Genomic DNA, 14,009 nt, shown 5'->3' on the forward strand with positions numbered 1-14,009 from the left:
CAGTCCCATTTTCGTGTATGGCTCTTTCCTCTTAAAAATAACCTGCTGCCCAAATCTAAGTTGTGATTTAACTGTCTCATCTCTGCTGTTTTCCTTTGGATTTTGTAAAACCATCTTCCTTTTCTTTCTTCGTACCATTGCTTTTGCCACCTTTTCTTCATTTTCTGCTTTATTATGCCCTTTTTCATTGTCCCGCTGACACCGATAACCACATCCTCTGAAAGACTTTTTGTGGCTTTCATACGCTTTAACTCCACAGTGTGCTGGTACCCAAAAAAGGTCTCCTTAAGCCAAATCAAGTGTTTTGTGAATTTCTATCAGGATGTCTGCTCTGCTGTCTGAATTACAGCACTGTAAACCAGTTAATGATGAACTTGACTCTAGGCATATCACTGCTCTTTATGGCCTTGTGTCTTCTCTATTGAGTAGGTAAAAGGTATTGAAAGCATTTCACCTGTGTATACTGATGCCCCAACCAGAGGCCGATATACTGGGGTGGTGTGTGGCACCCAGGTTTTGCATATGACAATATTGCTTATTAATATAAGCTAGCACTAAGACTTTGAGCTTAGCTACAATTAATGCAGAATATGAATTCAAAAACTGCATATGTTGCATTATGTTACTGTCTCCCATTTAAAAAAAAAATGGTTCAGCGCATAGTCTGAAACTGCATTATTTCTATATTTATATAAATATAGAAACATTTTTATTTCTATATTTATTTATTAATCAACATCACTGGCAATTTAGATTACAGAGGTGCTTGATTGCTAAACTCTGGAAAAGCCATGAAGGTGTGAGTTATTAACCTAATAAATCATGAAAAAAAGAAAGAGGTTTGTTCATGACAGTGCAGATTTTTGACATTTTTTTTGTAAATTTAAGCATGAAAAAAAAGATTATTTCTGTGTATGTGTATACTTGCTGTACTTGATGTATTTTAACCAATGATATAGTACACAAAGAATATAACACCTGCATATGTGTAAAGAAATGGCTTTGATTTTGTCACCCTAAGAAACTTTCTCTAGATTCGCCACTGACCCCAACACTGATCCTTTTCCTGCTTTGGCATGAAAACCATGCGCAACAAATGCCATTCCAGCTGGGTTTGTTGGCTTTGGTGCATCTGTATATATTTGGACATAACTGTAAAACTGACCCATGCATGCAAGTTTAAAATGATACTCACTGTCTACACAGAGCTCTTTATCCCTCCTTCCTCTTCCCAGCAGGGTTTAAGCACATCTTGTGTTGGATGATCTTGTCCGTGTCTCCTGGCATTTCTCCGTCTACCTGTAACCCTACTGCTGGGTTGTTTTAAATTATTTTTGGTATTAAAAGATTATTGCAACCTCTTCTCTGATCATCTTTTTTGTCCTACACTTACCTTCACCTGAGCTATTTTCCTCTATGAACTTCGTTTGCTGCTCCGTGTTCCTAAAAACTTCCTTCCTCTCTTCTGCTTCTCCCACCATGAACCGTCCTGTCACCATGCCGCCGCCTATCCACGGGGCAATCCCTGTCTCACTAATGCCAACCGGCAAAGCCCGTGATCCAAACGCCCAAAATCCATGGCTTCAATTTGTAGTCGTTTTAATCTCGCGTGTCTTTCTACCTTCAGCTAGTGATGGGACGTTCTGTATCGAGGCTTCGGAGCGTGTGTCGAGTAATGGAGGGGGCGTTTCCGCGAAGCGCGTATCGAGGCTTGCTTCATTTATGGGAGGAGCTGAAAATGATGACGTCCGAAGCCTCGCTGCCCGGCTGTACCACGTGACTGGTTCATGAAGTGGTTCGAACTTTGCCGCGAGATACAACAGAGATATAAACCCTCAGACTTCAATCAAAATGTGGGTGTTTGATGGAGAGTTGCGGTTAGTGAGAGTTTGGAGACAGTTTGGAGGTTTATGAGAGTGAGGAGAGAAAGTCTGGAGAGAATGGAGCCGGCTAAGAAGAGGAGGATGTCCTCCCCTGTGTGGGAACATTGTGATCTTATTCCTCCCAACAAGGTATGTAAATTTCTACAGAAGATGTATTTTCATAACACTGATGGTGCAATACAATTAATGTTAAGCAGCTTTACTTTTGTACAAGGTGAAGTGTTTTCTATGTGCCAGGGAGCTGGGATATGACAACAACACCTCATCCATGCTTAGGCACTACAGAGCTTTGCATGAGAATAAGGGGAACAGCGATTGTGGAGCAAGACCAGGTGAGCCATCAAATGCAATGATAATATAGCATGCAGTAATGTTACTAAATGATATAACAATATTATACAGCTGTAATAAGTTACGTGTGTGATATTTATATTTGTGCTTTGTTTTTGTTGTCTTTCCTCAGAGAACAATCTCAAATAGATGAAGACCTGGTCAGCATGGTGATTGAGGACTCCCAGCCATTTAGCATTGTGGAGGACAAAGGATTCAAAAGATTTGTTAAATCATTAAATCCTAGCTATGTTCTCCCCACTAAAAAGGTCATAAAAGCAGTGAAAATTTAGTTTTTACAGATTAAAATGTGAACAGGCAGGACTGAGGCTGTAGCTGTCCATACCTCAACGTTTCAAAAGCACAACTACTGTCCACACCCCAACCACACCTCACCTCACAGTAAATGATCATTTCCATTTTAAGCATTTCCAAATGATCATTTCCCATACTGCCACTATAAATATACACAGTATACTGCCATCACTACAATATACATGTTTTACACACTCCTTTTGTTGTTGACATTTACAGGCTGTGTGCAAAAGGCCACACTCTTCAAATTCATGCCAGCTATTATTTTTACGTCCAGTAGGTGTCCTGCTAGAGCAAATGAAGCTTCATGAAGCTTCGCGTTGGGGTGAACCAATTGGATGAAAAGCTTCAGTGCTTCATGGGGCTTCATCTGCCCATCACTACCTTCAGCGTCCAAACTCTTAATACCGGCGCTGACTGACCTTAAAATCCAGGAAGCATGTCAAAGCAGTCATCCCCAGTGTGCACGCACCTTCTAGTGGTCCGCGAAGGTATTGCAGGTGGCCCGCAGTAAAGACAGAAACGATTGCATATTTATATACATGCAGTGTTGGTCAAGTTACTGATTACTTCCCCCCAAAAAGTAATCCCGTTACTTTACTGATTACTTATTTTCAAAAGTAATTAATTACTTAGTTACTTTTTAAAAAACACGATTTACAACCTGAATAGGTGATAAAGTGATAGATCTTTCAGCCCAATTCTACTTTTCTGCATAATCCATCATACAAAATGTAATCAAATGGAAAAAATCTCTTTTTTAAACTTGTTTTATCAGTTTTAATCTTTTAACTTTATGCATCAAGCAAAAATTTAATTATATGCAACATTCTCTGACTTGAATAAATTAGTTTAACATTTAAACCTATTTTCTACACATTCCAGCACATAAAATAAAATATGTTTTGTGTTTACACTCACTCTTTCAAATAGATGCAAGTAAAACACAGCAGAAAATAAATAAAGTCAAAGACTCAGCGGTCCTGTTGCTCTATTTTCACCTGTAAAGCAGGACTGCGGTAGGCGGAGGTTTACCCTGGTGCAGGTGTGCAGCGGTCAGTTGTAGAATCCGTGAGTTTCTCTGTGAGTTTCCCATTACGTCGTTGTGCACTCGGTGCTTGCTCGGAAGTTTAGGATTTTTTTTCGCTGTAAAAAGAAGTTTTCTTCCCACGCACGATGGACGCTAATGTTTTTGTCACTTTTTATGGAATCAAACTCAAAGTAAGGTCAGTACTTCCACGCTTTAAACGCTGCACGCTCATACTCTCCCACAATCGATATGTGATCCATTGTTGATCTGCACACAGCTGTTGTCACTAACGGCGCACTCGCTTACTGTCATGAGACATTCTCGCAAAAAAATCACGGTTTTAGTAACGCAGTAACGCAGCGTTCCTACGGGAAGTAACGGTAATCTAATTACCGTTTTTGCAATAGTAATCCCTTACTTTACTCGTTACTTGAAAAAAGTAATCAGATTACAGTAACGCATTACAAGTAACGCATTACTGCACATCTCTGTATACATGTATTCATTTATATAAAAATCGACTTAAAGCTGCTTTCTGATGTTACATTCCTCTCACCTGAATTTCCCTTACACGGTAGTTTGTTTGGGGTTGACACACTGGCCTCATTAAATCCCCTCAGTCAGTTTGCAGATAGGAGCTTTAGTTTGTATCAATTTTGCTACATCTGGCATTTTTGGTGCAATTTATTGCTTCAAAATTGAATATGGAATTAATCCAGGTTTTTGAAGAAAAAAATCCATATAAAAATCATGCCAATTGCAAAAGTCACCATCAAGTGTGGGATTTACTGAGGAAATGCTCGGCCCCCACTGCTGTGCTACATAGGTCTGAACACCCTCAGCGAGATAACTGAAAAGAGTGGCTACACATACCGATTATGGAATGGAGCAGTCTTGAGCCACATCCTCTCTGACATTAAGATGTATGCCAGGAGGGAACAAGTTACTGATTGACTGATCCACACCACTAGTATGGATGCCTACCCTTACATGTGAGAAATGTGTTCACCTGAAGCATGATTGCATGCTCCCTCCCTTCAGTGGTGGTGGGGATGAATAGAATAAAATCATTCTATTTTATACTATTTTCATATTCATCTTTGGAGGACACAAGGCCCTGGGTTGGCTAAGCATTTGACCTTGTTAGTGCCCAAGTTCAAAGCTAACCTTGAAAAAAATTTCAAGAAATTGTAAAGAGTAATACAACATCAAGGTGATGCCATAACTACCTGAAATTATCATATTTTAATTGAAACAGGCGGATGTCAACATGTTGTAATGAAAACATCCCAAAACATCCAAGTATTAGTTTAGCTCTTGCCCTTCAAGGGCAGTTGTGCTCTCTGGGTGCTCTTGTTGTTATAGTCATTATGTAATATTTCCTCATACCCCTCCTTCAGGCTACATGCATTTCTTTGTAGTAGATCATTAATTTATCCCTTTTATCACAAAGCCATCGGACACTTGCTGAACAGGACTTGCAGACAACACCATTCATCCATGCCAAAAATTAAATATTGACTCAAACATCCTAGTCAAAGGCACACACCTGCAGTGCAAACAGAATTTAGAAAGGCACCACTCTGTGTGGGAGACATAAGAACAGGGCATTGATAAAGACAAACATCCAGGAGAATAAATGAGAAGGAAAAGTAAGAGTAGAGGAAAGAAGTGCATAAAAAAATGTTTGGATCCATGTTGGATCAGCTGGTCTGAAATCCATAATAAAGAAAAAAGCTTCAAATAAATTAACTGACCACAGATCATGTGCTGGGCTGTTTTAGAAAGCAGTTAAAAAAAAAACTTCAAAACAATGAAGGTACGTACTACAAGAAAAGGCTTTAGTGTTTCTGTTCATGGAGTGAAACTATGGAACAGTCTGAATATGGAATTAAAGCAATGTCCAAACATAAAACTGTTCAAAAAGAGTTATAAAAATATGATTTTCTCGAACTATAAAGAAAAGGAAAATATTTAAATTAAGTGAATGTCTCTATTTAAAAAACAAAACAAAAAAAAACCCCTCATGATGTGATATTATAGTATATAGTATATCAGAAATCTGTTCACTATTTTTATTACAAATTATATCAGTAAGGAAGCTGACTAAATATTAACTGATAATTTATGGCAAAGGGGTGGGATTAAATAAGTGTTTACTTCTTCCCACTCCCTTTCAACATGTAAATTAATCAGAACGGGTTTTTTTTGTATGCAATTTGTATAGTATTTTTTTTCTTTCTTATTTTCTTTTCTAAATGTACTTGTATATTGTTCACATGTTGACATAAATTACCAATCAATCAATCAATCAATCAAAACTTGTGTATTGACTGACCTTAAGATGTAACTGTGTAGAAATTCTAGCTAGAATTACCGGTTTTCCTCTCATAGCAGCTGGACAGAGGGAAATAATTCGAAAAGCCTCTGTTTGAATCCAGAGTATACAGAAATATGAATCTATTTAGATTTTTAAAAGAGACAACCCCATTTCCTTTCATTGATCAGGATATTACATCTGATTTTTTTTTTAAAAACATGTACTTCATCGTCTCATGGAGTGTTTTTACTAATCTTTCTGGAAGCAGCCCTGTAGAGACTCCAGCAGGTTTGATTTTCAACCATATCTCCAAACACACACAACCTCAGAGAGACTTTCTTATAGATTAGTAATTTACACCTCACACCTCACATTGTTAGGTGCATCTTTTCATTTACTCGTTAACCCAAATATCTAATGAGCTTAAGTGGTCATGGCATAAGTGGTCAACGCAGCCTGTTTAGATTCAAACCCAGCATCAAAATGAGGAAGAAAGGGGACTTTGAACTTGACATGGTTAGTGGTGTGAGTATGTCAAAAGATTACAGAGGATGGTCTGAAAAGAGAAAATTTCCAAAATTGAGGAATTGTTGATGCCAGAGGTCAGAGGAGAGGGGCCTGATTGCTTTGAGCTGACAGGAAAGCAGCAGTAACTCGAATAACCACTCATTTGGTGCAGAAGAGCATCTCTGGTCTGGTCAACAGCAGCAGAAGACCACACCAAGTGCCACTCCTGTCAGTTAAAAACAGGAAACTCGGGCTACAATTGATACAACCTCACCAAAGCTGGACAATAGAAGACTGGAAAAACTTTGCCTGGTCTGATGAGTCGCAATTTCTGCTGATACATTTGAATGGTAGGGACAGAATTTGGCATAAACAAAATCAAAGTATGGATCCATCCTAGCTACACAGGACCCAAGAATACACAGATTGTTGTTTGAAATCGGGGCAGAATAATCCCCTGATCTGTGCCACGACTGAAGGGTTGTCTAACCCCTGAGGTTGAAGAAAGAAGAGCAGAGGATCACCCAACTGGACGACACTGGTAGCTGCAGCAATAAGATAAAGGCTAAAAGCTCCTCGGGCAGAGGTTCTAGTCTGAGTACGTCTGAAGGGTATAAGGTAGCACCAAAATAAAGCTGTAGAAGAACTGGGGAGTGTCATCTGTACCTGCTATTGTTGTAATAATAGTTTTTCTTACATCTGAACTGCGCAAACTCAGAGGTCATCTCACATATGGTTCGCCCATCAGGGGGACAAAGGGCCTCAGGAGTGAGAAGAAATGAACCCGGCCAGACTGGATTACAGGATGTAGGAGTGTGGGATTATAATATTATTTTATGCCATGTTAGACCCCTAATTAAAGATTGTGAATTATTATGTAGTTTTAGTTTGCATTATTCTCCTGAATTAGAAGAAGGTGGTAACTATTGCATTTGTTAAACTGATTTGCATTACATTAGACTGCTGATTTATTGTGAATGAATGATATTGTTTTATGATGCATTATACTGCTGAGTTATAAGAAATACTGTTCGCAGAAAGTCATTGCCTTATTTCTCTGATTAGAAGAGAACAGAACATACTGGAGTTTTCTGCCCCATCTCAGCAGGAGCAGATAAACGGGGAGCCAAGGTCGTAGCTTAGGCGCCGTGTGAGAGAAAGCATGTGAATGTTTGGCTTTTATGATAAGGTGGGGGCCACTAGAGGCTATAAGAGTTTGATCAATGCTAAACCATTTTGAGATCTGATGCTGTCTGCGTACGGTGTCCATCTCCCACGCGTGTGATCATTAAAATCATTGTTTGACTCAACCTGGCCGGACCAGTGTTGTTATTGTGGTTTTTTCCTCTTGTCTCCATCCCCAATATTTGAATCCGTAACAGTAGTTAAAATCAGCTCTGAGACATTTACTCCAGCACATTGTAACACTCCAATTTTTTCTGTGCAGCTGTGATTTTATGAAACTATAAGTATGACTGAACTTAAACTTTGTTCTATTAGTATGAGTTAGAGTATGGAGAGCCATCCATCCAACCATGTTATTTGAGTCCTCAGCAATGTAATGTGTAAATGGTGATGTCACACAGCCGCCTCCATCTTCTCTTTACAATTTGTATTCAATATATGTTCATAACTTTACTTACTTTGGCTGCAGCACGTTGGTGTAATCAGAGACTGACTGCTGACAGCAGGCTCAAACAATCAGAGGAGGATGATAGCACTGCACTGTAAGAGGTGGCTGTAAATTATAACACTTATTGGCAGCTGGATGCAAGTAATTTACTGTAAAAAGTGTTCACAGTAACTTTGTAAACATTTGTATAGCAAAGAAAAAAAATCCTGCTGTAACTGATTTTGCAGCAAAAGTTCTGCAACTGAAATTTGCAGTAATTGATATCACTTTAATGCAAATATCACAGTAGCAATCGCTGTACTTGTTGTAATAAATATTTTCAATCTAATTAATGGTCAATTTAATTTACTGTTTTTGAGGTTATTTAATTTACAGTAAAATTACAAACCTATTACAATATTCTGTTCCAGTAAAGTAACTGCAAATTTAACTTCGAGTAAAAGTACTGTATAATTCATTTGTTTTGTCTTACCATTACTGTAATGTCTTACTGACATTACAAAAGCTTGCTGCAATATGTGTATCAATCTCGTTTCATTATTATTTAAACATTGTTGTAGTTCTTTAATAAATGTGTGTTTTCAGTTCCAGCCTTAACTTCTGGTCTTTTTGCATTTTATTCTCATATTAACAAGTTTCTCTTGTCCCACACACAATATTCAGATTTTTTTGATTTTTTTTTTTTTTTAATTTTGAGCTGATTTTAGAAGCAGCAGCTGATTAAAAAAAATAATCCATCCACATTCAGTCTCGTCCATTTCACATCCCTCAGCACAGACGATCACATACTTAAAGTTCTGAGCTGAAAGAAATATTTCTGCTTCGTTTGAAGTTTGACTGCAGGTCAGAGTTTGTCCAGCAGGTGGTGCTGCTGCGTCAAACCAAACAGACTAATTCATAATGATGACTGATGCAGTTTTACTATTCCTCTGTGTGCAGATTATTTTCACTTAACCGTTTTTATCACTGAATAAAAATGTGTTTGACACAATGGAGAAAACATAAAGTAAATGTCTGCTGTTCTTTTACATCACAATTTGATCGGCTCAAACACCACAGTGAATCTTTTCATGGGAAACTGGTCCGTTTCAGGTGTTTTCGTTAGGACAGACAACAACAAAACAACTTTCATCAATAAATTTAAACTGTTTAATTCATAATTCTGAATTTGAATGTGAGACCACAGCTTCAAAACACATTGTACACAATCTGAACGACTGATTGGTTTAGAGTAGAATTTAATATTTCCACAATCATTACAAGAAAGCTAATAATCAGTAATATGTTCCTATTCAATTCATTAATAAAAACGATGATGTTATTAAAGGTATTAATTAATGTAATAAAAAACAACAATAATAAGAATTACACTATTCTATCATGGCCCAAAATGGCCATTATAGAGTCAAGAGGAACAATTTGGTGTATAGTGTATACTATTGACATTATTAAGGAGCCGATGTTGAAAATTAAAAAATCAGAAAAAAAATATACACCTTTGGGAATTTTCATTCCATTTGTATTAACCGAATGAAAATGGTTGAAAAAAGAAAAGTGGCCACAAATGGCCAGGATAGAGCCCAGAGGGTTAACTTTATATCTTTCTTCTTTGCAGCTCATATATTATGTTTTTCTTTAGTCCATCTAAACAACACTCAAAACATTATTACTATTACTGTTATTTTTTTTTATCTATTTCCTTGTAAATGGAACATTCACAAGCTGCTGATAAATGTTATTTTTCATTGATTATTACTGTGTAACACAATCCTTTAATTTTCTTTTCGAAGTTACAGATTTTACTATGAAACCAGCTGCGAGTCCCACTACAGCTCCAGCTAACGCTCCTGCTGCAGCCCCCACTGGACCCCCTATGGCTCCAACACCAGCTCCAATAGCAACTTCAATGGCAATTCCAGCACCAATACCAGCAGCAACTCCAGCCCCTGCTCCAGCACCAGCAGCTCGAACATTAACACCAGTATCAGCCCCCGCAATGACAGCATCCCGACTCCCCTTAGTAAACGCGTTGCTTCTTTCTGCTTTGTATCTTGCTTCTTTGGCCGTGATCTCTGGATTTTCTTTCCGAAGTCGTTCCATCTCTGTTTTTATGGCTTTCTCTGCCTCTTCAAACATATTGGTGGTGTAGCAGCGTCCTCCATTTCTCTCAGTCATTGTGTTGATTTTCTTCAGCACCTCAGAGGGATCCTTGTTTCTGCTGTTAAAAACATGATATCCTCCACGGCACTGACTGATAAAGTCATTGAGATCTGGATGTTTGATTGCTTCTTCTATGGTGTCTTTATTCTCATCATCTTCATGGATTACCAAGGCCATTGTGTAATCAGCTGCTTGTTCACCAAATATCTTCTGAATGATTTTCACAGTTTTTTGTTCTTCTTTGGTGAATCTGTTTGGTTGGATCACAACCAGGAACACATGAGGACCAGGAGCAGCAAAGGAGATGCATCTAACAATCTCTCTCTTCACCTCCTCTTTAGTTAGTTTAGTTTCATACAGACCTGGAGTATCAACTACAGCCACTGTTTGACCTTCAAACTGACATGTTTCCTTCTGACACACTGATGTTACAGAGGAAGAGGAGGATGTTGATCTAAATACTTTTCCCTTTAAGATGATGTTTCCTGCTGCACTCTTCCCAACTCTGGTTTTCCCAACAAGAACAATCCTGAGGACGGCTTCTGGTTTTTTCATGGCTCTCTGAGCTTCTCTGAACATTTCATTGGTGTAGTACTCTCCTCCATTTCTCGCAATCATTGTGTTAATCTTCTCCAGCAGCTCTCTGACCTGAAAGGGATTTTTGACTGTGTTGTTAAAGACATGATATCCTCCACCACACTGACTGATGAAGTCAGAGACAGTTTGATGATCATGGATCAAGTTTTTTATGGTGACTTCATCTCTCTCCAGATTGTCACCACAGGTGAACAAGACCATAGTGTAACTTGCTGACTGTTCTCCAAACATATCCTGAATGATTTTGACAGTTTTTTGTTCTTCTTCTGTGAATCTGTTGGCCTGAATCACAACCAGGAACACATGAGGACCAGGAGCAGCAAGGTTGATGCAGCTACTGATCTTTCTCTTCACTTCCTCTTCAGTTTTATTGGTGTCAAATAAACCTGGAGTATCAATTACAGCCAGTTTTTGACCATCAAACAGACCTGTTTCCTTCTGACACTCTGATGTCACTGTGGAAAAAGCTGCTGCGGCTTTAAAAGCTTTTTCTCCTAAGATGGTATTTCCTGATTCACTCTTTCCAACTCCAGTTTTCCCAATAAGAACAATCCTAAGATCAGCCTCTCTAAACATTTCAATGGTGTAGTATCTTCCTGCATTTCTCTGAACCATGGTGTTGATCTTCTCCAGCAGCTCTCTGACCTGAGAGGGATCCTTGTCTTTGTTGTTAAAGACATGGTATCCTCCACCACACTGACGGATGAAGTCACTGAGAGCTGGATTTTTACTGATTAATTCTTCTATGGTGTCTCCATCTGACTTCAGGTCATCTCCATGGGTGAACAAGACTAATGTGGAACATGCTGACCTTTTCCCAAACAACTTCTGAAACATTTTCACTGTTTCTTGATCTTCTTCTGTGAAGCAGTTTCCCTGAATCACAACCAGGAACACATTAGGACCAGGAGCAGCAAAGCAGATGGCTCTCTCCATCTTTGCTGTCAAATCCTCTTCAGTTCTACTGGAGCCACACAGACCTGGAGTATCAACTACAGCCAGTTTTTGACCATCAAACTCTCCTGTTTCCTTCTGACACTCTGATGATGTCAATTCAAAAGCATTCCCTTTTCCTAGGATGGTGTTTCCTGAAGCACTCTTTCCACCTCCAGCTTTTCCAACAAGCAAAATCCTGAGTTCTGGCTTCTCTGGTTCCTCTGGTTCTTCTTCCTCTGTTGAATTACAACAGTAGTACAATTTTTTTTAATTTATCATTATCTTGTTAATAATTTTACCTCCTCACTACATATGACTCTGGATACTGTATCTCATGTGAAAAAGGGAACCTCAAATCAAAAGTATTTGACTCCCTGGTATAATTCTCCAACACATACCTTACAGCAGATTAACTTGTAAGGTGGAGAGGAAATGGAGTATCATAAAGGGCTTTGTGACTGAAACAATTCCACCTTGTCAGGTTTTTTTCGCAGAACTCATGGTTTTAGTGTAATTACGTGTATAATTTACCTTTTAAATTGAAATCTGGTATCCTATAGAGTAAAAAACCATATCCAATAATGATTTCTTACATTAATATAATATTTCTAGAAGGGAGACTCAAGAGAAATACAAATAGAAAATGTGAGGAATTCCTTTTTTGCTAAAGCATATAGTTAGGGCTGGATCAGGTGACCCTGAGTCCTCCCTTAGTTGTGCTGCAATAGATGTAGGCAGCTGGGGGGTTCCCATGATGCAGTATTTCTTCTTCAGTCACCTTTTTCACTCACTATGTGTTAATAGACCTCTGCATTGAATCATACTTCTTATCAGGGCTGGCTATACGCTGGGGCAAGAGGGGGCAATGCCCCCTTAAACAAACGTCCTGCCCCCTTAAGTCAAACTTTTAGAAGTTTAGAAAGAAAATAATTTATTACCCACAAGCTGAATATGGACAAGATTTACTACAGTAGCTGAAAAAAATCAGCAAGAAAAGGCACAAATTAAATGATAGGTTTCATGCACAGGCTCACACAACACTCGGCAGAGAGCTCCCCCTCCCCCCAGCATCCATGCGACACATCTTGCCACCGCCTTCAAGTTGGACTCCAGTTAAAGAACCCATGTGAAAGTATTGTGGTTAAGTTAAATCCAATTTATTAACCTACCTCTGAGATGAAGTGCAGCTGGGAAAAGCGTACTTTTTCCATTTGGCTACTGCAGGCAATGAGGTGCGTTTACTATGCCAGCCCTTTTTAGCTTTGTAAGTATTGGCTGTATTGAGAGGTCTTATTTTATTCTTACTTAATTTTGCAAATTTATTTGAATTAGGCCCTCCAATTATGATAGATTTTATATTGTTGGTGGTAAAGATCTGGATGGATATTTTATTTTATTCTGTATTTCTATTTTTAAGTTTTATTTTTCAAGACTTTGTGAATTCTGTTTATTTTTTTTTATTTTTTATTTTTTTTAAACCAGGCCTACCCTTTTTAGTTTTGTTAATATTGGCAATAGTGTGAAGTGTTATTGTTTGTTTCAAATATATTCGATATAGGCGATCCAATTAAGTTAAATGCCATGTTTTTAGTTGTTAGAATCTGATGAGCAATATTTTATTTTAGTTTTAGTTTATTTGGGTTTCTGTTATCCCCCTGAGAGATTGCCACCTTAATATGGTCAGCGGGTTTGCGCACCTTAGTGACCATAACAGCTTGACCAGCAGAAGCTCAGCCTTCAGGTGGGACACCCAAGTTGGTCAGGTGTTAGGGTAGAGGCCTGACGAAGTGCAATCCAATTACATGACAAAAACAGTTATCCAGAGTAGGTCTGCCATGATTAGTCGACATTCAAAATCATCAATGACTAATTTGATAGTCGGCACATCGTTTGAAGCTTTGTAAGATCCTGAAAGACGCAGGAATAAGTAGTAGGATTTAAGAGTGTAGTAACGGACTGAAACAGAAGATGGCAGCACTGCATCTACAAGGATGCCAGCTGCCGTTAAACCCCGACAAAGAAGAAGCTGTGTCTGGTATCGTATCTGTGTCCAAATTCAGGAACCGCATCCTAGAATTCATAGCGTGGCCCAGCCAATTCCAGTTTTCAACAATGGCGGCAGCTAGTTAGTTTTAATATTACACTTATTACTCTTTCTGGGTCACAAAATAACGTTTTCAGATATTTTCAGGCGAGAATGTAGCTGTTTATACTTCAAATATCTGAGCCGGTGAGAACACCGAACTCCCAGCACATCGTTTTCAGACCCCCAGTGGTCTTTCACTACTCAGGTTAAAC

At 38.6% G+C, this 14,009-nt stretch overlaps 1 protein-coding gene across 2 annotated transcripts in view; it reads right to left on the reverse strand.

Moving 5' to 3' along the window:
- Positions 1 to 9,095: 9,095 nt before the first annotated feature.
- The window catches only part of LOC309703794 (GTPase IMAP family member 8-like), a 37,468-nt gene continuing 32,554 nt past the window's right edge, over positions 9,096 to 14,009 (reverse strand). For both annotated transcript variants that reach the window (XM_082528700.1, XM_082528699.1), the window contains exon 2: positions 9,096 to 11,947. In XM_082528700.1, the coding sequence (XP_082384826.1) occupies positions 9,771 to 11,947 (2,177 nt within the window). In that variant the 3' untranslated portion in view covers positions 9,096 to 9,770. The remainder of the gene's footprint in view (positions 11,948 to 14,009) is intronic.

The sequence above is a fragment of the Aulonocara stuartgranti genome, assembly GCF_965226115.1.
Source record: "Aulonocara stuartgranti genome assembly, chromosome: 3".
Taxonomy (NCBI): Eukaryota; Metazoa; Chordata; class Actinopteri; order Cichliformes; family Cichlidae; genus Aulonocara; species Aulonocara stuartgranti.